This window comes from Ranitomeya imitator, chromosome 5 (genome assembly GCF_032444005.1).
Source record: "Ranitomeya imitator isolate aRanImi1 chromosome 5, aRanImi1.pri, whole genome shotgun sequence".
In the NCBI taxonomy this organism is placed as follows: domain Eukaryota; kingdom Metazoa; phylum Chordata; class Amphibia; order Anura; family Dendrobatidae; genus Ranitomeya; species Ranitomeya imitator.
This window is the reverse complement of record NC_091286.1, coordinates 73,156,959-73,183,921: the sequence shown is the minus strand read 5'-3', so window position 1 is coordinate 73,183,921 and position 26,963 is coordinate 73,156,959. Positions and strand designations below refer to the sequence as shown.

The 26,963-nt window shown below is 43.9% G+C and overlaps 1 protein-coding gene across 4 annotated transcripts in view; it reads right to left on the bottom strand.

Annotated features, from left to right (window-relative positions):
• Nucleotides 1–26,963, bottom strand: part of PAK5 (p21 (RAC1) activated kinase 5) — a 166,156-nt gene that overhangs the window by 25,694 nt on the left and 113,499 nt on the right. For all 4 annotated transcript variants that reach the window (XM_069768800.1, XM_069768801.1, XM_069768802.1 and 1 more), the window contains one exon: nucleotides 14,048–14,830. In XM_069768800.1, coding sequence (XP_069624901.1) covers nucleotides 14,048–14,830 — 783 coding nt within the window. The remainder of the gene's footprint in view (nucleotides 1–14,047; nucleotides 14,831–26,963) is intronic.

Below are 26,963 nucleotides of genomic sequence, written 5' to 3'. Positions count from 1 at the left end.
GTAATAGGGACACATACGGCAGCAGCGGCTCAGTATTGGGGTATCAGGGGCAGTAATAGGGACACATACGGCAGCAGCGGCTCAGTATTGGGGTATCAGGGGCAGTAATAGGGACACATACGGCAGCAGCTCAGTATTGGGGTATCAGGGGTAGTAATAGGGACACATACGGCAGCAGCAGCTCAGTATTGGGGTATCAGGGGTAGTAATAGGGACACATACGGCAGCAGCAGCTCAGTATTGGGGTATCAGTACGATGAGCAGTTTGTGCAGGTTGGGAATAGATGGTGATGGGGCTGGAATATGAGAAGTGAAATGTGTATTTATTCTATTCTCTGCAGGCGAGTCCTGGCTGGAAGAAGTTGTCATGTCGGTCTGGGCCAGATGGAAAAGACGGGAAAAGTGAACGATTCCATCAGAAAGGACGTCAGCGGTCAGTCATTATCTGTAACTGTGCAGTGATCTCTTATATGTTCTGTAGGACTGGTATCTACCACTGACCATATGGCGGTAATATCCATGTTGGTCTTTATATAGAGATTATCTTCAGTAACAGCACGGTCATCTGCTGAGGTTCTCCTCCAGTATTAGGGTGCGTCACCCAGTTGTAATCAAGGTTACCTGGTTAGGGGCCCACTCAGAAGTTTCGCCCCCCTGAACGAAAACCCTAGCTACGCCTCTGGACAGGGCAAAACGAAGCACAATCACTCACATTTTCACAGGGGAAAAACAATACGGAACAAAAGTGTAAAGTCCATGAGGTAACAAAGTAACAAAGAATTCAAGGGAAATGGAAAGGTTTCACCAAACAATGCTTGTAACAACTTTAAGATGACCAGTTAGTCAGGATGTGTCACCCCTCCAGACCAGGATAGACTAATTATATAGCTAGCTAATTACCTGCATAGCAAAGACAGCCTACATATAAGGAGAGCAGACATGACTGCTTCTCCCCCAGCATGTGACTAAAGGCAATTAACCCCCTCAGCCCAGCAAAGATTTAACTCTTGCTAACCTGCCTCGGAGCAGCAGCTCTTTGAGTCGATGCCTGGGTCACCCTGCGCTGACCATAGCTAACAATGGAGTAAGGAAGAGTGTAAGAATCCTTGGATTGCACAGACCCTGACGCCGCCATGACAGTTGGTGATATTTGCAAAAATCTCCTTGTGATGGGATATTAAACTAGTATTTTTGTTAACGGCTACTCATCCCCCAACAATACCATCCTTCCTATATTACTTATCTAGGGGGAATCTGACACACACGACTAATGTAACGCTTACAAGTAATTATACTATTGAATTCATTTAATCAATCAATATCAGTAGCAGCGCACAGAGGTGTCCGGGGCGTGAAACTGAACACTGCCATCATCTCATGGTATCACTGCTGGCTGTCAGCCAGAAGTCCCCTGATTCATGTTCGTTAAGCGAACATTAATCTGAATTTGGCAGCATAATCAAGGACCTAACTGAACTGTGAAATTGAATTCTGCAGTGGAACATCATAGGACTGTTTTATGCTAAGGCTGCAAAAAAAAAAAAAAAAAAAAAAAGCCGCAGAATCAATTTGTCACTGAACTCCCTCCATAGTACATGTGTGCAATGCTGCGCTCAGTAGGGGGGGGGGGGGGGGATGGCAAAAAGAAGAGTGACACGAAACGGCTGAAGATTTTGTCTAAAAACCCACGGATGTGAAACTGCGGCAGAGTACTGATACTACTGCTTGGCTAAATACCAATAACTAAAATCCTTCTTTTGTGCAAAAATAGCAGCGAATCTTTAAACAAAAAACAAAAAAAAATTATCCTGATTTGGAGTCTGATTGCCGAGCCAGCAGGGCAAAATACCAGAATACATAGAATTTTGGCTTTGAAATGGGGCAAATAGAGCGATCATAAGTATTTTCATGCAAATAGCGGCATAAAGCTGCAGCTGAGCAAAATTAATGGAGCTTGTCGTATTTCACAGCTGAGCGGTAATTAGCATTGTGTGTGGCAAGATTACTCTTAACCCTTTGTTCTGAGTCAATGCACGGTCACATGTGTGTGTATAATATATATATATAAATATATATATATATTAAAATATGTATCCATAGAGCAGACAGAATATGGATTCATAAAACCGATAGAATTCAGTACTCCCCATAGAGGGAATAGATTCCAGAAGTAAAGGACGCTCAGGGACTTGTGATTTTTTTGCTTTTCCAGTATTTAATTAGGTTCCCCAGGGAAGTGAACGGTAGGGAAGGAGGAGACTGCAGAAGCCATTCAGGACCTGATCAGCCAGGCGGACGGTGCCTTGACATGAAATCCATCACTGTACTGTGCTGAGATGCAATCGTGGGTCTTGTCTAAGCGCCGGGGTCAACGATTTGCAGTACAAATGGATAACCGAGCGTGCTAATATCATTATTGCATTGCCCGGAGAGAAAAAAAACAATTATTTCTCTTCTCCAAGTCTGTGTACAGGATAAAGAGAAGCGCAGATGTAAAAACATACCCAAAAATATATCACATATTATATCTACAGTCAAAGGATCGCATTGGTCCTCGTCCCATGCTTGGCCCAAACTTAGAGTAGTTACACACTTTGCATTATTTAATCAGAAATAACTTTCCTGCCCAAAATAATGCAAAGTGTGTAACTACTCTGAGTTTGGGCCAAGCATGGGATCCTTCCAATGTAGATTGTTATTCACATTCGCATCGTATAGTGGCGGTAAAATATGGATTCAAGTTGGATGTCACCTTTAGGGTATGTTCACATTAGCGTTGTGCGGGGCAGCGTCGGGCGCAGCTGCGGCGACGCATGCATCATGCGACCCTATATTTAACATGGGGGGAGCATGGACATGCGTTATCTTGCGTTTTGTGACGCATTTTGGCGCAACTGTCAGGGCGCAGAGGACGCTGCATGATGCAGTTTTTTCTGCGCCAAAAATCATGCAAAAATGAACGCATGCGTCACAAAAAGCTGCGTTTTTGCATGCGTTGCATCGCCGACGCAGCACCGCACAACGCTAATGTGAACGTAGCCTTAAAGAGGTTGTCCACTAATTTGATATGTCAAGGTCATCGGTAAGAGATCGGCAGGGGTCTGACACCCCACACTCCCAAAGATGAACTGTTGGAATCTCCAGCGGCAGACAGATATAAATGGTGTACGGCGCAGAACAGCACAGCTCCGTGCACTATATGACGGCTGAACACTGCAATGCACTGCTTATATCCACCAGAGCTGGGAACAGATCATCTTTGGAGGGGTCAGACATTAGGACTGGTCACCTGGATCAAACTAGTGGACAACGCTTCTCTTCAAAGACGTTCTGATAGGGAATCTATGTAGATTGTGCGCCCCATCGGGGACAGCGATGACAATGCGCTTCGGCATTTAAAATAAATCAATAGAACATATAAAAACAAATGAACCAGACTTCCCTGCAGAGAGAATGATATGGGAGAGAATATTTTGCACCAGGACCCAAAATCTATATTTTTAGATGACTAAGTATTCCCTAATGATTAGTATTTTCCCCTGCAGGGACCCTCAGAAGGAAACGAGCAGCAACTCATGGCAAGCCCTGCAAGCTGATGGGGTACTGCATACAAGCAGCTACAGACAACAGAATTTTAATGTTCTGCAAAATCTGAGAACAGCTTGAGATGTTCAGATGCAGAATATCTTTAACGCTTCGCTGCCTTTTCTTGAGGTCGGTGAAAACTACAAATGCTTAGCTATTATGTTGTCTCTGATGCTTCGCAGATAATACTTTATCTTCTTCAGAATTTTTTTTTATTTTTATTTTTTTAAATTTGCTGCATTATTTGTAATATTCTGTTTCATTATTAGACAATAACTTTATCTCTTTATCTGCAACTACTTTAGGCAGCGCATCATGCAAATCTAACATCACTTCCAAAATGCTGCAAAATGTCAGGGTCAAATCAACTAATTTCTCTGTAAAATGGGGAAAAAAGGGGGTTAAAAGGGTGAGAAATATGCAGGACAAGTGTCATTGAGGCCTTTGTAAGTTGCTCCTAAAGCATGCTGATACCTGCAGCTGTCACTAGAGGGAGTGTAGAAACATTCCACAGACATGGACCTCAATAATAAGACAGTATATAGAGAGCTCCCTCTTGTGGAGGAACTAGGTTACCTAATAACTCAATATCTATTTTTAAATCTGCAAATTCCTACATTTGCAGCAAAAATTGAAATGCTTCGGCTGTAAGATCTTCACTGCAGATCATTTTCAGACTGGATTATTCGTAAATGTTATACACAGCAAGTGGATGAGATTATTTTTTTCAATTTTTCTCCTCTTTGCTGGTAATAAGGTGTGAATTTTCTGCCCACAAATACACTGCTCAAAAAATAAAGGGAACACTTAAAAAACAGAATATAACTCCAAGTACATCAAACTTCTGTGAAATCATACTATCCACTTAGGAAGCAGCACTGATTGACAATCAATTTCACATGCTGTTGTGCAAATGGAGTAGACAACAAATGGAAATTATTGGCAATTATCAAGACACCCTCAATAAAGGAGTGATTCTGCAGGTGGGGACCACAGACCACATCTCAATGCCAATGCTTTCTGGCTGATGTTTTGGTCACTTTTGAATGTTGGTTGTGCTTTCACACTCATGGTAGCATGAGATGGACTCTACAACCCACACAAGTGGCTCAGGTTGTGCAGCTCATCCAGGATGGCACATCAATGCGAGCTGTGGCAAGAAGGTTTGCTGTGCCTGTTAGCGTAGTGTTCAGAGGCTGAAGGCGCTACCAGGAGACAGGCAAGTACACCAGGAGACGTGGAGGGGGCCGTAGGAGGGCAACAACTCCGCAGCAGGACCACTACCTCAGGCTTTGTGCAAGGAGGAACAGGAGGAGCACTGCCAGAGCCCTGCAAAACGACCTCCAGCAGGCCACAAATGTGCATGTGTCTGCACAAATGGTTAGAAACCGACTGTATGAGGATGGTCTGAGTGCCCGACATCCACAGATGGGGGTTGTGCTCACAGCCCAACACCATGCCGGACACTTGGTATTTGCCACAGAACACCAGGATTGGCAAATTCGCCACTGGCGCCCTGTGTTCTTCACAGATGAAAGCAGGTTCACACTGAGCACATGTGACAGACGTGACAGAGTCTGGAGATGCCATGGAGAGCGATCTGCTGTCTGCAACATCCTTCAGCATGACCGGTTTCACAGTGGGTCAGTAATGATGTGGGGTGGCATTTCTTTGGAGAGTCACACAGCCCTCCATGTGCTCGCCAGAGGTAGCCTGACTGCCATTATGTACATACATATGCTGGTGCGGTTGGCCCTTGTTTCCTCTTAATGCAGGACAATGCCAGACCTCGTATGGCTGGAGTGTGTCAGCAGTTCCTGCAAGATGAAGGCATTGAAGCTATGGACTGGCCCTCCTCTGGGAGGAGATCCCTCAGGAGACCATCCGCCACCTCATCAGGAGCATACCCAGGCGTTTTACAGTAGGGAGGTCATACAGACACGTGGAGGACACACACAATACTGAGCATCATTTCCTTGTCATGAGGCATTTCCACTGAAGTTGGTTCAGCCTGTAATTTGATTTTCCACTTTGATTTTGAGCATCATTCCAACTTCAGACCTCCATGGGATATTCATTTTGATTTATATTGATAATTGTTATGTTTTATTGTTCTCAACACATTCCACTATGCAATAAATAAAAATTTGCAACTGGAATATTTCATTCAGAGATATCTAGGGTGTGGTATTTTAGTGTTCCCTTTATTTTTTTGAGCAGTGTAGTTTTCAACATATCTATCAAGTAAGCAGAAGTCAGGGTTGCTTGCCAATTTATGCTGTGGATTTTCACAGTGGATTTCATCCTTTGCAATAAATTGGGTGAAATTAAAAGGCAAAGTTACAACAAAATCTGCAATATTTTCCCTCAATTTACACCCAGTGTAGATGTACTATAAAGGGGTTGTACACTACTGAAAGAATTCTTTCCTAAATACTGTATTCTCCAGTGTAAAATTAAAATAACTGATGCGCACCTCCTGCACCTATGCTATTTGTATGTAGTGATGGGCGAACCCCTGGATGTTTGTGTCTGGCGGGATCGACCCGTTAAAAAAAAAAAAAGTACCCGAACCCCATTCACTTAAATGGGCAAGTGGGAAGAGCCAAGCAAAGCCCCAGAATTGGCGCATGCAATAGATGTGACTTTTCTGGGGTGGCTGCGGTTTTTAGGCTGGGGGAGGCAATATTCATGGCCCCTTGCCAGCCTGAGAATACAGCCCCCAGCTGTCAGCTTTAGCTTGGCTGGATGTCAAAAATGGGGGGAATAAAAATGTTTTATTTAAATAATTTTAAAAACCAACACGGGGACCCCTCTATTCTTAATAACCAGCCTTGCTAATGCTGACAGCTGAGGGTTGCAACCAGCAGCTGTCAGTTTTGCCTGGCTGGTCATAAAAAAAGTGTGGGTTCCCCTGAATTTTTGATAATTTATTTACAGCACAGGAATCGGCTGATGAATACTCCCATCAGCCGCCACTGCTCTCACTGTTATTGGCGGCAGCAGGCGTAGGCTGATGGGACTAGTAACACCATCAGCTGACGCGAGTGACCAGAGGTAAACTTTTTACCTATGATCACAGCTGCGGGCTCACACTGTCATTAAAGGGTGTAAGAGCAGCGGCTCTCTGACCGGTGGTGTTAATCTTACCACCGATCAGAGCCACCAAAGATTCTTGTGCTGTCATGCAGATGAGAGCGCGAGAAACACCCGGTGTTCGGGGTGCCGAACCCTAACAGTTCAGTTCAGGGTCCGTGTCCAAACAATAGGTGTTCGGTACTGACCGCGAACTTTACTGTTCAGGTTCGCCCATCTCTATTCCTGTGATGTTGTTGCTCACATGACATTGTTAGGTCATGCGAGAGCTGCAGACAATCAGCGGCCACTTCCCTCACATGAAACTTGTACTTACTGTAGCCGACTCGCGCTCATGTGGCATAACAATCTAACACGAGTGCCAACATCGCGGGAATAGCAGCTGTGTAGGAGGTGCATATCTGTTATTTTTATTTTACACATTATTTAAGAAGAGGCTGTCCGAATAGTAGACAACCCATTTAAATGTTGTTCTTACATATCCACAATTCTCTTGGTTTTTATACTTAGATGAATTTTAAAATTTCTCAAAATCGAGATATTCAAGAGCTCTTTGCTTTTCTATATAAGCTCTTTAGTGAATTGCTCAAATTGGTCAGAGATTATATATAAAAATTCATGAGTATCGTTCCCTATATTATATGGAGAGTATTTTACAGTGTGGATTGAAAGGAAATATATATATATATAGTAGGCAATCATTAAGTTGAAGCTTTGAACTAAGCCTTTCAGGATAGAGGGACGGCTCTTGACAACTCAGAGATTTGCTGATTGTAGCCGGGAATTACCGCTCATGATTTTGGCAACGAGCCGCTGACACTGACCTGCCAATTGCTAATTTTAGATCCCATAAAGCACATTAGGGTTTAATAATGAATGTGTCACTTTTCATTTCCATCTATTATATCAATACAAACTGTGCTTCTTCTCCTAACTCCCTTTTTATATTTTTTCTTTTTTTTTTATCTTACAGTTGTTATGTAGGATCCAACTTTGCTCTTGCTATTTACGCATGATTTGACCATTGGCAAAAGTGGCAAGATTAGGTTTGATCTGTCCATATGGGTAAACATACGGCACTCCAGGCACAGTCAGTTTGCAGACTCAGATGCGAGATTACAGACTGTCTATGATCATTGTACAGTTTTGTATGATTATTAGACAGCATGGCCCTTCTTACGCCAGCCATTGAAAATCTAGGAGTTTTTTTTCTAAAGATTCAAGTCCTCAGTTGTGATACAAATGTGGGTCTCCTACAGTGGTGCTGGAAAGTTTGTGAACTCTTCAGAATTCTCCATATTTCTGAGTAAATTTGACCTAAACCAAAATCAGATTTTCACCCAAGTCCTAAAAGTAGATAAGCAGAACCAAATCAATCAAATATGCTAAAAATCCAATATCACATGTCTGTAAGTGGCAAAGGTATGTGGACCTTCACAGTAATAGTGTGATCCCCTTGTGCAGCAATAACTAGACTGAAACATTTCACTAGTTGTTAATTAAACCTGAGCATCGGCTTGGAGGGTTTTTAGCCTGATCCTCTTAATAAACCATCTTTACCCATGTTATGTTGGTGGATTGTCTTACTTCTGGTCCTTCCACAACATTTCTATAGGATTATGGTCAGGACTTTTACTTGGCCACTCCAAAACGTTATTCTTCTTTAACCATTATTTTGTAGAGCGACTTTAGTGCTTTGGGTTGTTGTCCTGCTACACAACCTACATTCTCTTGAGATTCTACTTACAGACAGACATCGTGATATTTTCCTTTATAATTTAAATTGCAGGACGATTATGTCTCCTTACCTTGGCACGCCAGAGCTGCGCTGCAGCCTTTCAACAAGCTTTGTTTGGGCTGCGGAACCCGAACAGTCACCAGGAGAAATCCGTGATCAGGGTCCATGTATGGACACTAGGTGTCCAGTGTGGACCACAAACTTTACCGTTCAGGTTCACCCATCTCCACTGTTGGAGTGATATTTGATGCTTGCCTACTCCTGGAGAGGATACAAATTGAATTTTCTCCATTTCTACTCAATCTGCATCACTGAATCAGTGAAGTCCATACTATTTAAAGATGGTTTTGTAAGATTTTCCAGCCCAATGAACATCAACAACTTGTCTTCTTGGGTCCTCAGAAGTCTACTTTGTTTGTGTCATGATACACTTCAACAAATATGTATTGTCAAAATCAGACATTGATCGATACTTGTTCTTTAACAGTTCGCCCACTTATGCCTGATTGTCATCCCATTGATTGAAATCAACTGACTTTAATTCCACCTTCAAATTATTTGCTAATTCTAAAGGTTCACACACTTATTCTATTCACAGATGAGTGACACTGGAACATTTTTCTTATTTAAAGGGAACCTGTCACCCCGTTTTTTCAGTAGGAGATAAAAATACCGTTAAATAGGGCCTGAGCTGTGCTTTACAATAGGGTATTTTTTGTTCCCTGATTCCCTACCTATGCTGCCGAAATACCTTACAAAAGTGTCCTTTTTCGCCTGTCAATCAGGCTGGTCAGGTCAGATGGGCGTGGTCACAGCGCTGTTTTTTCCCCACATCTTGCTTAAGTTCACGTTGGTGGCGTAGTGCTTCTCGCATGCGCAAGTGCCGAATGCACTGCGCAGCTGTCGAAAAAGAGCGCGCTCGTCGCTATTCAGCGGTTTCTCGGTGGGCGCGGCCATCTTCCTGAGGCTGCGCGTGCGCAGATGGAGTCTCCTGCTTCCCGGGGCTTCAGGAAAATGGCCGCGGGATGCCGCGCGTGCGCAGATGGACATCGCGGCGGCCATTTTCCTGAAGCCATCTGCGCACGCGCGGCATCCCGCGGCCATTTTCCTGAAGCCTCGGGAAGCAGGGAGACTCCATCTGCGCACGCGCGGCCTCAGGAAGATGGCCGCGCCCACCGAGAAACCGCTGAATAGCGGCGTGCGCGCTCTTTTTCGACAGCTGCGCAGTGCAATCGGCACTTGCGCATGCGAGAAGCACTACGCCACCAACGTGAACTTAAGCAAGATGTGGGGGAAAAACAGCGCTGTGACCACGCCCATCTGACCTGACCAGCCTGATTGACAGGCGAAAAAGGACACTTTTGTAAGGTATTTCGGCAGCATAGGTAGGGAATCAGGGGACAAAAAATACCCTATTGTAAAGCACAGCTCAGGCCCTATTTAACGGTATTTTTTATCTCCTACTGAAAAAACGGGGTGACAGGTTCCCTTTAAAGTCTGATATTTTTCATCAAATTGTTTTCTTTGGTTATTTATCTACTTTTTAGACTTGTGTGAAAATCTGATGCAGTTGTAGATTACATTTTTGCAGAAATACAGAAAATTCAAGCACCTCCAATATGTTCCTCAGATGGTTCATGTATCAGCTGTCAGGTTCTATTTAATACGCCATAAATGATTTTGTTTTATTACAGGAAGCTCCAGACCCCCTAATTTCTTACCATATGCCTTCATTTAAGGGGTCCCGGCTACCATAGACAGGCCTTGTAAAAAATGGACAAGGGGCATCTTAAGTCCATGAGTCAAAGTAGCGATCGATCACGCACTTTTCCCACGTGACTATCTCCTGGCTATCCTAGGCACAAGCACAGAGACCATACCATCTCCGGTGCCAACAAGGACAATGATGCAAACACTAGGCAGCAATGTAGCATGATATGATGAACTATTTTTCTGGGACTATTTTCCCAGATGGGAGTGCACAGACAGGACACTGGATAGTGTACCAGCATTTCATACTGAAGCCGTGAGAGAATACAATTATGGGATCAGATGTTTTTACTCATTGCTCTATTAAAGAGAAATGAGCCTCAGTGCTGTGTCTCTGTCCGCCAGACGCACTGTGATGTCACCGCAATCACTAATTAGCCCACGCTGCTAATTATCTACAATCTGCCCAAATTATTCCCTGTTTCGCCAGGCCACACATGCCAGCTCTGTCATAATTTCACCCCTCCGTATTGTTCCTCAAAATGTGACACTGCCATCACGGCCAGTATTAAGAGGTGCAAGCTACTGCCCAGGGTTCGCTTCTTGAAGGGATTTTGCTATTTTTACCATTCATTGGAATGGGTGAAAAATGATGCAAAAAATCTTAAAGAATTAACATGATGCAGATTTAAAATAAATAAATAAAAAAGCGTTTTGAAAGTTAAAATCTGCAAGTTAAAAAGAAGCGGCATGTGCATGGGATCTCAGAAATCTCCCAAATCCAAATGCCCCCTCCCTTCTGAGCCCCAGTGTGCCTAAACCACATTTAGCGCCCACATGTTTGTCAGTACTGTAGCGATGAGAGCCCGCCTAACTTACAGTCAGCAAATCCTACTGTTTCTTTCAGGAAAACACCCAAGGAGCCAAAATCGGCATTACACTTGTATATAAATTCCAAGAGGAGTGTAATTTCCAAAATGGGGTCACTATAAAATAGTGGTCCTTCCCTTCTGAGCTTTGTTCTGTGCCTCAAAGTAGTTTTTGACCACATATGGGGTATTGGCGTACTTAGGAGAATTTGCACAATAAACTGTACAGTTTGTTTTCTCCTGTTTACCCTTGTGAAAATGACAAATTTAGGGGCTACAGCAACATTTTTGTGGTCAAAAATATTTTTTCTTCATTTTCACGGCTCAATGTTATAAAATTCTGTGAAGCATCTGAGAGTTCAGATGCTCACCACACCTCTAGATAAATTCCTTGAGGAGTATAGTGTAACGCACATTGTAGGAAAGACTAGGCGCAACACGAAGGGATAATGGGAACGGAATCAAACACTAGTGAAGGGGGGAGTGAAGACTCCTTTGCAGATCTAATGACACCCTGTCTGCCCTAAGCGTCCCTATATAGGTTCCGCACCTATCGCCGACCAGGATACCTAACCTCTGCCTGACCCTGGCGACAAGCCCTGCATAGAGAAGGACAGGATTAGTCAATCCCCATTACCACTAAAGACAGATGGGATACACAAACACAGGGAACACTTAGCTTGAGTAGACTCAGAGAGAAACACAGACGTCCTCCAAACACCAAAGAGGAAGATAGCTGACTGCTATAGCTACAAGCCTCAACATGGAACTGGAAATATCACCAGCAACAGGTGTGTCAACTAGAGTCAGGGGAGGTTGCCACTGCGTCCTAAAGTCAGAAGGACTAGGAAGGATCTGTAAAGCCAACCGCTAAAACCTTCTGCAGGTAGATGAAGTGTGACATTCACTATCTGTTCCAGCCATATATGAGCTTCAAAAGTCAAACAGAGTGCCTTCCATTTCGAGCCCTGCCATGCGTCCAAACAATATTTTTCCACAACATTTGGAATTTCGGCGTACTCAGGAGAAATTGCACAGATTTTTGGATCCATTTTCTCCTATTTATTATTTTGAAAATGAACTTTTTTTTTGTCTAAAGCAACTATTTTGTGCGAAAATGTAATATTTTCATTCTACATTGCATTAAGTAATTAATAAACTTATTGAATTTGGTTTTGAGTCCTTTAAGGGGTGCTGTTTTGAAAATGGTGTCACTTTAAATGTGATGTGGTTCCTAAAAAAGTGGTTTTGCAAATTTTGTTGGAAAAATAATAAATTGCTTATAAACTTTTAACCCTTCTAACTTCCTAACAAAAAAATAATGTTTCAAAAATGATGCAGATGTAAAGTAGACATGTGGTAAATGTTATTTATTAACTATTTTGTGTGACATAACTCTCTGGTTTAAGGGCTTAAAAATAAAAAGTTTAAAAATTGTGACATTTTCACCAAAATTCTGATATTTTCACAAATAAATGCAAAAAATATTGACCTAAATTTACCACTTCCATAAAGTAAAATGTGTCACGAAAACATAATATCAGAATCACTTGAAGTGTTCCAGAGTTATTAGCACATGAAAGAGACTGTGTTCAGAATTGGAAAATGTGGCCTGGTCATGAAGATAAAAACAAGCTTTGGGGCGAAGGGGTTAAAACACTGCATTTTTTTCTGTGGCAAAAATGTACAGAAAAAAAAAATCGCAATGTGTGAACAAGTTTAAATGTGTTTTATTTGGCAGTATTGCCTTGAATGAAGTTGTGTACTGAAATTCTCACAAAATTGTCTTGAAATGACAATTCTGGGGCTCCACGTTACTCATTGAATAGTGCTCACCGTTACATAAAACTAGTCCTCACTCTTTGTAGAGTGTTATGCATGGCTGCCAAGTCGTACTGGGGTTTTACATTTTTCTCTTTGTAAGTCTCCTAGTAAGAACCGACTTAAATGTTCAAGGGTTAAACCCATCTTCGAAATAGTTACCCATAGATATGGGTACTGCAATAAGGACCTGCATTGATCTTGAGAACATCCTGTGCTGCTAGTGGCCTTGCATGTTTGACACACTCAATTCACTTGTGTCACAGTTCCGAAAATTGCTGACCAAGGCTACAGGACACTATGTGGGCATCCCAACCAAATGCATGGATAGCAGAGCATGCAAGGCCACCTGTCTATTCCTGCCAACTAATAACAGGGCCCGTTCCAGAGAGAGACCAGCACTGGCAGTCTCCTGCTTCTATCAGACTTCTGGCATATTCTGTGGCTATACCACAAAGGCACCAGATGGGAATAACATCACGTGTGAGCTCCTCACACTAAAGGTATTCAGACACCTTAGACAGCTGCCAACAGCTATTTCTCCCACGTTCTTGGTTCAGATCCTGGAGATAGAAGAAGAAGATGAAGCCACTGCCAAACATCTCTGATGGCTTATCTCCCATGAGAATAAAGAATTGGGCATGTTGAAATTGAACCTGCCCAATCCACTTTTTCCTCCAACAGCTGCAGTTGGCAAGTGTCAGGACTAGGTTATACACTTAGGCGGTCAACCAATTCTGCTGACGTCCATCTAACCTTTATGGCCACCTTGAGAACATACTGGGTTGACTTCAGGGATGACATAGTCCTGTAGATTCAGAGTGCAAGAACTTCAAGCTGCGTGGTGACGTAAATAGTTATTTTTTCACCACCTCTATAACAGCTAAACTTTCTAATAAAAGTAAAAGGCATCAGTCTATGGGGCTAATAACTATGTACTGACAACCACTGTGCTGTGAATAACAATAAGGGGTGATCATAGTCTTCGCAGATTACTTAACATATAGATCGCTATGTGATGAAGTCAGCAACATCCTTAAAACAAAGACACATATAATTATCACAAAAATGAGAAACAATTGGGAGCAACTATTTCTATAGTATATTCTTCTCTTTTATAAACCAGTAATTGACATTAACTATCATATGAGAATTGCTATGGATTAGCAGATATATATTGTAACTGGTAATAATAAAAGTCAATAGCTGATAGATGGGAGTGGATTACCTTTGGAATGCATGCTGCAGTTTCAGACAAACGGGGGTAAGTGTATGAAGCAAACGAGTGCCCTTGCTGGTTGGTTTTTAGTGCACCATAGGGTATGACTGGTTCTTGAAGGCCTGATCCTGATCTTGACCTTTGTCGTATGGCTGGTTGAGGGCTCGTTTGGGTTACATATGATGACTTCGGCCTTTTATCGTAATCGTCCTTGAGAAGCCCATCTCCCCATTCACTATATTCTAGTCTTTCTTTTGAGCCCTCGCTTAACATGACGGTCCCTGTAATAGATGGTGGAAAGTAGTCCCTGTAGTCCTGAAGAGATGCACCAGTGACCCTGTGGTAGTCCCATGACGTTCCACACTGATCAACAGATTTACTTTTTGCTTCCAGGTGTGGGTGGTATTCTGAGGGATAACTCAACATATCAGCCTTCACGTTTTTTACTTCAGGAAAGTACGCATCATAAGACCTCATTTTAACCGGATGCCCATTATGTCTGGTCGGCTTGCTTGCCCTGTAGTAGCCTTCTGCCTCTTCAGCGCTCAGGCTCCTTTCCTTGTATCGTTCACAAACACTGCTTCGGGGGATTTCAGTTTCACTGTAGTGGGAGAAGGTAAAGAAGCCATTTTCTTCAGGGTAACTCTTCGAATGGTTGGAATATCCCTGGCGCGGAGTAGGTGGACTTTCTTTTCTAAGGGAATTTGAGCGTGTTACAGATATATTGTCAAAGTCTTCTAGCAAGCCATTGATGGAAGCATATAGTGGAGGTTTACTGCCTCTGACAATAGTCTACAGAAGAAAAAGAAAGTAGGAAAAAATATGGTTATTTGTGTTATTTAATGTGTTTTAAAAAAGTCAAAAGGTGGTAAATCACAGCCTGTCTTAAAACATAGAAATCAAAATATTTGCCACATTATGGTTAAAGGGGTTGTCCAGTACTTTATACTGATGGCCTGTTCTTAGGGCATTTCATCAATATCAGATCGGTGGGGATGCAACATTTGGTACCCCCCAATTTTTTGTTTTCTGTACCAACGGCGGCAGGGTGTGCTCAAGTGTGCAGCGAAACAACACAGCTTTGTCAACTGCATGGCGGCAATGACTAAGCGTAGATGTGGAGTACCCAGCCATGGCCACTACACAGTTAATAGTTGTGTAGTTCTACTCCGCAATGAACACATGTGGACATCCGACCACCGCCAGCACCGAGAACAGCTGATCAGTGTGGGTACCGGGTGTGGCATCTTTATTGTTCGGATATTGATGTCTTATCTGAAGGCCATGTTCAGTATTTGGTCAGTATTTTACATCAGTATTTGTAATACAAAACCCGGAGTGGGTGATAAATGCAGAAGTGGTGCATATGTTTCTATTATACTTTTCCTCTGATTGTTCCACTCCTGGTTTTGGCTTACAAATACTGATGTAAAATTCTGACCAAATAGGCTTCAGCCTAGACAGCCTTATGAAACATACGTCCCTCCGGTACTAAAATATTATAATACCATTATCAATTATATCAACACAACGAGCAATAAAAACTAAAAAATATATGTGAAACATAAACTTTGTAAATTGTAGTAATAATAATATAACCACCCTTAGTATATATTCAAGCATAGTTTTTTTACGCTTTTTTGTGTTCTGAAAAAACAAAAACTATGGCCAGAAAACAACAACGGAAATCACACACATTTTATTGTATTTTTGATGTCTAGGCATTATGACCTCAATGGGGAAAAAAATGACATGCCAAGTTAAAAAAAAAAAAAAGCACAAAATGTAAAAAAAACGCAATGAAAATGCACAGTGTGAATGACATTTTTTAGAAATCTAATTCGCATTGCTGTTACTATAAAATGCTGCGATTTTCCATAAGAAAAAGGCTCAGAAAAAAAATAGGCGCATCAAAAACGCCGTGTTTGAACAAGTCCTTACAATAGTAGAGTTTATATTAAGTGACTTACAGAAATGAGAATTTTGCACATAAAATAAATCTGGTTCATGTTTGATCCATTTTTATTATTTCCCGGCTTCCTGAATGGCTCCCATTGGCCATGACAGTAGCCATATTTCACGGTGTGCCTGTGTGGTCTGTCCTCCAGTGATAAGCTATAATGGATCTAGCTGTGAAAACAGCTGTCTGCTCCTACTCCAGCGCAGAAGATGAAAAACGGCTTCACTTCCCACACACTGAATTAACTCTGACAGTAATGAAGTAGGTAATTAACAGTTTGCCCTTAGAAGCCCTTACATGTAATGTTTTCTCAGATCACAACTACATACACTTTATAGGTTAAAGATAAACAGCTCTTATCTTGTGTCATTTTTAGCCATTGCATTTCCTATCATGCAAACATATTTTATTATTTTCAATAAAAAATGAAACAGTCCAGACTTGATGGTGCCAGAGATACAACAGGATTTCCGTAGACTATGGAAAGAGTCAGACAGTACGATGGTCCACTGTATATTCAAGTCCATGGCAGAATGCTTGATACAATAAAATCCCCAAACAGATCATAGGACCCTGGCTAAAATAATGTTTGATAGAGTTGTCTCATAAGTTGGGGGATCCCACTTGAGTAATAAGGTAGCTGAAGTCCTGCCATTATAGTGTTTGGGCTATCACTACTCAGCTCCAGATGCTACAAGTCTCCTATTGCTGTCACTGCTGTGCCAGCTCTGCTACATCGGACTCCGTTGGTCCAGCTTTGCTACATTAGCTATCGCTGTTCCAGCACTGTTAAATGAGTAATTGCTGATCCAGCCCTGCTACATCAGACTCCATCACTGTGCCAGCTCTACTATATCATAAGACACAAAAGAGAATAGTAAAACCAAAAACACTCAGTTTGAAAAAATGTTGCAGTAATCCGCAAGTGCTAGTAAAAGATGTAAAAAACAGGGTATTTGGTTGATACGTTTTTTGCAAAAAATGTATACTAAGCTGCTCTACCAATCTTCACGGTATACCCTTATCAGAGCAGTCCTAACTAATGTATGCAATCCCTATCTGATGTATTTAAAAACCTGATCATCTGTATATAACCTGTGTGAACAGGGTTCAGAGAGGAAAAATCCATGTGTGCATACAGGGTAGAACAGCTTTTGTGCAGATAGCCCAAGAGGAGTGGTGGAACTCCCCAGTCTTGTAGACACAAGAGAACAATTATGGAAACAGGAACACATGGGCTACTTGCACAGTGAACAAGTCTGTATGATCATGTTCACACACCACCAAGAAACCTGAAGACACAAAAGAGAATAGTAAAACCAAAAACACTCAGTTTGAAAAAATGTTGCAGTAATCCGCAAGTGCTAGTAAAAGATGTAAAAAACAGGGTATTTGGTTGATACGTTTTTTGCAAAAAATGTATACTAAGCTGCTCTACCAATCTTCACGGTATACCCTTATCAGAGCAGTCCTAACTAATGTATGCAATCCCTATCTGATGTATTTAAAAACCTGATCATCTGTATATAACCTGTGTGAACAGGGTTCAGAGAGGAAAAATCCATGTGTGCATACAGGGTAGAACAGCTTTTGTGCAGATAGCCCAAGAGGAGTGGTGGAACTCCCCAGTCTTGTAGACACAAGAGAACAATTATGGAAACAGGAACACATGGGCTACTTGCACAGTGAACAAGTCTGTATGATCATGTTCACACACCACCAAGAAACCTGAAGACACAAAAGAGAATAGTAAAACCAAAAACACTCAGTTTGAAAAAATGTTGCAGTAATCCACAAGTGCTAGTAAAAGATGTAAAAAACAGGGTATTTGGTTGATACGTTTTTTGCAAAAAATGTATACTAAGCTGCTCTACCAATCTTCACGGTATACCCTTATCAGAGCAGTCCTAACTAATGTATGCAATCCCTATCTGATGTATTTAAAAACCTGATCATCTGTATATAACCTGTGTGAACAGGGTTCAGAGAGGAAAAATCCATGTGTGCATACAGGGTAGAACAGCTTTTGTGCAGATAGCCCAAGAGGAGTGGTGGAACTCCCCAGTCTTGTAGACACAAGAGAACAATTATGGAAACAGGAACACATGGGCTACTTGCACAGTGAACAAGTCTGTATGATCATGTTCACACACCACCAAGAAACCTGAAGACACAAAAGAGAATAGTAAAACCAAAAACACTCAGTTTGAAAAAATGTTGCAGTAATCCGCAAGTGCTAGTAAAAGATGTAAAAAACAGGGTATTTGGTTGATACGTTTTTTGCAAAAAATGTATACTAAGCTGCTCTACCAATCTTCACGGTATACCCTTATCAGAGCAGTCCTAACTAATGTATGCAATCCCTATCTGATGTATTTAAAAACCTGATCATCTGTATATAACCTGCTAGCACTTGCGGATTACTGCAACATTTTTTCAAACTGAGTGTTTTTGGTTTTACTATTCTCTTTTGTGTCTTCAGGTTTCTTGGTGGTGTGTGAACATGATCATACAGACTTGTTCACTGTGCAAGTAGCCCATGTGTTCCTGTTTCCATAATTGTTCTCTTGTGTCTACAAGACTGGGGAGTTCCACCACTCCTCTTGGGCTATCTGCACAAAAGCTGTTCTACCCTGTATGCACACATGGATTTTTCCTCTCTGAACCCTGTTCACACAGGTTATATACAGATGATCAGGTTTTTAAATACATCAGATAGGGATTGCATACATTAGTTAGGACTGCTCTGATAAGGGTATACCGTGAAGATTGGTAGAGCAGCTTAGTATACATTTTTTGCAAAAAACGTATCAACCAAATACCCTGTTTTTTACATCTTTTACTAGCACTTGCGGATTACTGCAACATTTTTTCAAACTGAGTGTTTTTGGTTTTACTATTCTCTTTTGTGTCTTCAGGTTTCTTGGTGGTGTGTGAACATGATCATACAGACTTGTTCACTGTGCAAGTAGCCCATGTGTTCCTGTTTCTACTATATCAGACTCTGCAACAGCAGTTATTGCTGTTCTACCCCTGCTACATCACTCACTGCAGATCCAGCCCTGCTACATCAGACTCCATCACTGTGCCAGCTCTACTATATCAGACTCTGCAACAGCAGTTATTGCTGTTCTACCCCTGCTACATCACTCACTGCAGATCCAGCCCTGCTACATCAGACTCCTTCACTGTGCCAGCTCTACTATATCAGACTCTGCTGGGCCAGCTCTATAACAGCAGTTATTGCTGTTCTACCCCTGCTACATCACTCACTGCAGATCCAGCCCTGCTACATCAGACTTTATCACTGTGCCAGCTCTACTATATCAGACTCTGCTGGGCCAGCTCTGTAACAGCAGTTATTGCTGTTCTACTCCTGCTAAATCACTCACTGCAGATCCAGCTCTGCTTCTTCAGACTCCACTGGTCCAGTTTTGCTACACCTGTTCGGAATCTACTCTGCAGCATCTTACATCTTCTTCAGAACTTTAACCTGAGTAGGTCATCCTGCTGTACCAGTGCCACCTGTCCTTGCTGCGTGAGAAGTGCTCATCTGTATCAGGGGCTTCAAGGAAGAGAGACATAAAACTTTCTTTCCACAAGTATTAAAGGGGTTGTTCACTTTCAATTAAATTTCTCCACCGTCTTCAGTTATCTATAATAAAAGCAAAAACCTAACCGAGCTGTGCTTACGTTCCCAGGGATTTGGATAAGTTTTACTTGACTAAAAGGGGTTGTCCATATGTAACATATTGATTACCTATCCATAAGATACATAACCCATAGACGATCAGTGTGGGGTCTGACACCAGGGACCCACACAGATCACTACACCGAAAAAAAAATGAACTGGAGTGTAAGTTAGTATCCATGCAAAATAGCAGCATGTTCACACTGGCCATTAAACAGACAAAATCTAAGACAGAAACAAAATGAACATATACTCTGCTGTAAGTATATAAGTAAAAGCTATTGAGGTTAGGACCTTCCCGAATTTGGGTACACTTTAATGCTGGTAGGATGGCCTTCATGCTTTTCTTTTTTAACCCCTTAATGACCGCCAATACAGCTTTTAACTGACCTGAGATATAAGAGAATAGCCTCCACATACAGGTGACAATCCAGCAGCTGTCAGGTGGACACTATAGCTGACAACTTGCTGCATCACCCACGATCAGTGTTTGCACCATCCATATCTGTTTAACCCCTTAGATGCTGCTGTCAATAGTGACTACATCATATAAATGGTTAACAGAGTGTGGGGGCTTCCTCTTTATCCAAATTGGTGCCCTCAGATCATGATTGTGTGGTCTTGATGTTTGCGATGGCAATTCACGACCATATAGCGGCCTTAGAGTCTGACGGCTGTAGTAATCTGTTCAGAAGTTACGGTAGGTGGTAAAAATACACTTTTTCATTTCTGTTATGCCACTTTGCATTAATTCCTGAAAATCTCCTGAAGGGTTAATGAACTACCTGACTGCAGTTTTCAATATGTCAACATGCTAACAAAATAACATAACATTTTACAAATGGTGCTGATGTAAATCTGACGTGTGGGAAATGATATTTATTAATGTTTTGCTGTAGTATGACTATCTGGGTTAAAGGGATAATCATTCAAAGTTTGAAAATTGCTAATTTTTTTTACATTTATCTCAAATTTCTGATATGTTTTATAAATAAACACAAAACATATCAACCTAAGTTTACCATTACCATAAAGTATAATGTGTCATGAAACAACAATCTCAAAATTACTGGGATTTGTTGCAGCGTTCCAGAGTTATTACCACATAAAATGACACTGGCCAGATTTTAAAAATTTGGCTCCGTCGCAAAGGGGTTAAATCAAAAATGGTGTTTACTAAGTATTCTATTTATTTATATGCACTACTGCTTTTACTTATTTCCTTACAGCAGGTATAATGTTCATTTGTTTCTGTCTTAGGTTTTACCCCCACAGATCAGCTGATATCTGCTCCATTAGTGGCCAGATGTAAGCGATGCACAGAGCGGAGTGCAGCGCCCCAGAGACCTGGTCGTTGCAGTATAGCGCTCTGCCACTAAGGGGAGCTGCGGTACGTCTGATGGCACTAAGGAGTTCTCCTGACCAGGTATCACTAGAACACATTACACTTCACACTCCGGTCACTAGGGGGAGCAAAAGGCTTTATTTATTGGGCCACTCCTCACACTGGTAAAACAGGGGCTGGGGAGGAAGTTAGTCAGAAGCTGACTGGGTTGGAACCAGGCAACATCCCGTGGCAGGGGGTGTTGCAGGGAGAAGGCACAGGGGGGGTCCCTGTCAGGCGTGGGAACCTGGCAGGTGCCTAGCGAACAGAACAGAACGTAACGGAACCGCGCCTGCACACCCTGCGGCGGTATCCTAAGAAGGAGACACGAAGGGAAGGATATTGTGGAAACGTGGAAACGAGATCAGCACAAAGGAGAGCCAGTAAGAGTCGTGCCGAGAGAGGAAGGCAACATCTTACTGAGGCGCGTAGTCGGTGGCCGGATCACCGTAGGAGTAACTGACTTCAGGCCTTACTTCAAATTCCGCTGGACAGTTAATCATAGGTTGGCTGTCTACCTTCTACACCTACGAAGACATAGGGTGCAACATTGGGAGAGGGGCATCTCTAGGGTCCCAAAAGACCTCCAAGCCTTCCCGTCAAACGGGTGGCGTCCTAGCCATAACATATCTGGGGGACGTTAGAAACTAGTAACATCTGGAACCAAAGAACGAGAGAGAGAGAAAGCTGCAGAGAACGAACGAACGAGAGCAGCAGTTGTGAGGACTATTCCGAATGCTCAGCAGGGTAGGACTACAACACACAGGCGCTATTGGTAGGCAACGATTTCCATCTGCGAAGGAAACTCTGGATGTGCCCATCGGACCGGCCGGTCTCTGAGAGCCTGGTTGAACGTGCTCTGGATTGAGGATATTGAAGCCTTCAGTAAAGAGGTAAAGAGACTGCAACCTTGTGTCCTCATTATTGACTGCACCTGACACCATCGCCATCTACATATCTGGGAAGCCCTGGGGCACACTTCACCTGTGGGAAGTTATACCATCCAGCTGCCATTCCATCACCCCAGCGGACCCCACAGCAGCGTCGGTCACCCTGACCGAACACCACAGGTGGTGTCACGAACCCCTGACAGACTGTACCAAAACCTTTATTGGATGCCCCTTAGCAGGGTCACGACCGGGTCCAGCCACCGTGACAACCGCGTAACCGAGCAGGAAGGACCGGTACCGAGTGACCTGTGGCCCTGTGTCTGGGGGCGCTCCAGGAGCACATTGATTATTGGCTTTAATTGGAAATCACCTGAGCGGAGCACATTGATTATTGGTTTTAATTGGAAATTACCTGCAGTGCTCAGCAGTGACATCCAGAGCAGATACCAGAAGAGGTGTCAGACCCCTACTTATCTCATACTGAGGAGGACTTGTTCCATGGATAGGTCATCAATATGTAAATCCAGGCCCCGGACAACTTTAAATAAAATGTTAATTAAAACTAGATAGTATTATTACATATTCGTCATAGTCGTCCGTTTTTATTTACTGAATGTAGATGTTATCTCTTTATTTTCTTCTCACGATTACAGAGGTGACCGTCTTTCCTAAGTTTCTGCTAACAATAGTCAAGAGATGTTCATTAACGTCTACTGGAGAGTTTCCATGCTCGGTGACCTGTGCAGAGCTCATTTCACAAGGGAGGAGGACTCGGAGGAGGATGTGAGCTGTGACCACCACCTATAGTGAATGGTGGCTCCTGTGCTATGTAGAGATAGACGCTACCTTTCGTTGATAATTGGTGACTTCTGAGAATCGATCTTTACAGAACAGGACGTGTTAGCCCATTTTGAGGTTTGGTGGCCAGTGTAAACACTGCAAGATTTCACTTTTTTCTTCTTCAGATAGTGAGTTCAGTTGTAAAACTGAGACAAAATCATAACATGTAAAATGACCTGTCCAACTAACACGTCACAGGGGTGGCACGGGGAAATTTACATGCTCAAAAAAGGTCACATTTGTAATGATTATGTTACTCTGATGACTATGAGAATAATGGCAGTCATGAGAAACGTTCACTCTCCTCCCCGCGCAAAATGAGTGTTATATACAAAACGGATAAACAAAGATGCCAGGCCTACGTGTGGTATATAATTTACCACTCTTTGCAGCAGTTTTTCAATTTTGTGTTACCATAACACGGGAAACATGTAATTACAATCATGCCTATCTCCAACGTATTACACATTATTAAAAATAGAACATTGTGAGAATATTCTGCCGAGGCAAAAAAATCATTGTCATTGTGCTATCTAGTTCTGCTAGACTTGTATCACACATGATGACTGATCTAAATGGCAACCAAAAATCTCAAAAGGGCCAGTAATGTGTAATACAACAGGTCAATGCATCAGAAAGAAATGTAAATGCCCTACCACCCTGCTGATGTGGGGATGTCCTGACTCTGCTGATGTGGGGATGCCCTGACCCTGCAGATGTGGGGATGCCCTGACCCTGCAGATGTGGGGATGCCCTGACCCTGCAGATGTGGGGATGCCCTGATCCTGCTGATGTGGGGATGCCCTGTCCCTGCTGATGTGGGGATGTCCTGACCCTGCTGATGTGGGGATGTCCTGACTCTGCTGATGTGGGGATGTCCTGACCCTGCAGATGTGGGGATGTCCTGACTCTGCTGATGTGGGGATGTCCTGACCCTGCAGATGTGGGGATGTCCTGACCCTGCTGATGTAGGGATGTCCTGACCCTGCTGATGTGGGGATGTCCTGACCCTGCAGATGTGGGGATGTCCTGACCCTGCTGATGTAGGGATGTCCTGACCCTGCTGATGTGGGGATGTCCTGACATTGCTGATGTGGGGATGTCCTGACCCTGCAGATGTGGGGATGTCCTGACCCTGCAGATGTGGGGATGTCCTGACCCTGCAGATGTGGGGATGCCCTGATCCTGCTGATGTGGGGATGCCCTGTCCCTGCTGATGTGGGGATGTCCTGACCCTGCTGATGTGGGGATGTCCTGACCCTGCTGATGTGGGGATGTCCTGACCCTGCTGATGTGGGAATGTCCTGACACTGCTGATGTGGGGATGTCCTGACCCTGCTGATGTGGGGATGTCCTGACCCTGCTGATGTGGGGATGCCCTGACCCTGCTGATGTGGGGATGCCCTGATCCTGCTGATGTGGGGATGCCCTGTCCCTGCTGATGTGGGGATGTCCTGACCCTGCTGATGTGGGGATGTCCTGACTCTGCTGATGTGGGGATGTCCTGACCCTGCAGATGTGGGGATGTCCTGACTCTGCTGATGTGGGGATGTCCTGACCCTGCAGATGTGGGGATGTCCTGACCCTGCTGATGTAGGGATGTCCTGACCCTGCTGATGTGGGGATGTCCTGACCCTGCTGATGTGGGGATGTCCTGACCCTGCTGATGTGGGGATGTCCTGACACTGCTGATGTGGGAATGTCCTGACACTGCTGATGTGGGGATGTCCTGACCCTGCTGATGTGGGGATGTCCTGTCCCTGCTGATGTGGGGATGTCCTGACCCTGCTGATGTGGGGATGTCCTGACCCTGCTGATGTGGGGATGTCCCGACCCTGCTGATGTGGGGATGCCCTGATCCTGCTGATGTGGGGATGTCCTGACCCTGCTGACGTGGAGAGGTCCTGACTCTGCTGATGTGGGAATGCCCTGACCCTGCTGATGTGGGGATGTCCTGACCCTGCTGAAGTGGAGAGGCCCTGACTCTGCAGATGTGGGAATGTCCTGATCCTGCTGATGTGGGGATGCCCTGACCCTGCTGATGTGGGGATGCCCTGTCCCTGTTGATGTGGGGATGCCGTGACCCTGCTGATGTGGGGATGCCCTGACCCTGCAGATGTGGGAATGTCCTGATCCTGCTGATGTGGGGATGCCCTGACCCTGCTGATGTGGGGATGCCCTGACCCTGCTGATGTGGGGATGCTCTGATCCTGCTGATGTGGGGATGCCCTGATCCTGCTGATGTGGGGATGCCCTGACCCTGCTGATGTGGGGATGTACTGACCCCGCTGATGTGGGGATGTCCTGACCCTGTTGATGTGGGAATGTCCTGACCCTGCTGATGTGGGAATGTCCTGACCCTGCTGATGTGGAGATGCTATGACTCTGCTGATGTGGGGATGTCCTGATCCTGCTGATGTGGGGATGTCCTGACCCTGCTGATGTGGAGATGCTATGACTCTGCTGATGTGGGGATGTCCTGACCCTGCTGATGTGTGAATGTCCTGACCCTGCTGATGTGGAGATGCTATGACTCTGCTGATGTGGGGATGTCCTGACCCTGCTGACGTGGAGAGGTCCTGACCCTACTGATATGGGAATGCCCTGACCCTGCTGATGTGGGGATGTCCTGACCCTGCTGAAGTGGAGAGGCCCTGACTCTGCTGATGTGGAGATGCTCTGACCCTGCTGATGTGGAGAGGCTCTGACCCTGCCAATGTGGAGGCTCTGACCCTGCTGATGTGGAGAGGCTCTGACCCTGCTGATGTGGAGGCCCTGACTCTGCTGATGTGGAGAGGTCCTGACCCTGCTGATGTGGAGAGAGCCTGACTCTTCTGATGTGGAGAGGCTCTGACCCTGCTGATGTGGAGATGCTCTGACCCTGCTGATGTGGAGAGGCTCTGACCCTGCTGATGTGGAGAGGCTCTGACCCTGCTGATGTGGAGAGGCTCTGACCCTGATGATGTGGAGAGGCTCTGACCCTGCTGATGTGGAGGCCCTGACTCTGCTGATGTGGAGAGGCCCTGACCCTGCTGATGTGGAGAGGCCCTGACCCTGCTGACGTGGAGGCCCTGACCCTGCTGATGTGGGGATGTCCTGACCCTGCTGAAGTGGAGAGGCCCTGACTCTGCTGATGTGGAGATGCCCTGACCCTGCTGATGTGGAGGCCCTGACTCTGCTGATGTGGAGAGGCCCTGACCCTGCTGATGTGGAGAGACCCTGACTCTGCAGGGCAAGGAAAATGTTAAATCATAACTTTTAATAGTTACCATATAAGGTTAATGGCCAAAATGTACATATGGACAGACAAAACAGTAATTATATAAAGTGCTAGCGCTCTAATTCAACAGTGCTCATAATAAAAGATTGGTTTGGTCTCCCCAGAATCGTTTCTGACTTCTCTCAGTCATAAGTACACCATGTCAAGGTAAAAAAAAGGGGTTTTCGGCAGTGGGGGAGAGAAAAAATAGTTTTTTTCGATCCCTTTAATACTCCTTTAATATACCTTTTTTCCCGCATGTAGGGGTACTGACATAACTCGCCAGTTTGTTTTGTACTACTTGCCACTGCAAAAGCCCATATTATACATTGGTCTAAATTCCCCAATGATGAAACCCCCGAACAAAGGAGGAAATGCATTGGGAGGCTATACAACCACTACGGGTAATGTTTGAATAGGTCAATACTTGGGTACTGCCCTTGTTAGGGCAGGAGCAATCCAGGGGCACGACATGGAGAATTAGTACCGTATATATTTTAACCTTTTTCTTGCCTTGCTGAAACCTCATTGTATCTTTTTGGAAGGTTTATTGTGATCAGTTATATTTACTGTATTTTTGTTGACATTTGAGGCCCTGCTGATGTGGAGAGGTCCTGACTAGAGATGTGTGAATCTGAACAGTAAAGTTCGGCGTCTGTGCTGAACACCTACTGTTTAGGTATGGAGACCGAACACAGACTTCACCAGGAAGTCCGTGTTACTGTTCAGGTTTGGCCAGCCAAACACCGGGTGTTTGTCACGCAGTAATGTGCCTGACAGTGCGGCAAACACTGCTTCTGATCGGTGTGATCATTACCAGCCATGGTTCCCACGCTGTTAAATGTTAATTCCCTGACGAAGGAAATTCTACCGAAACGCGCGTCGGGGCGCATTGTGCACA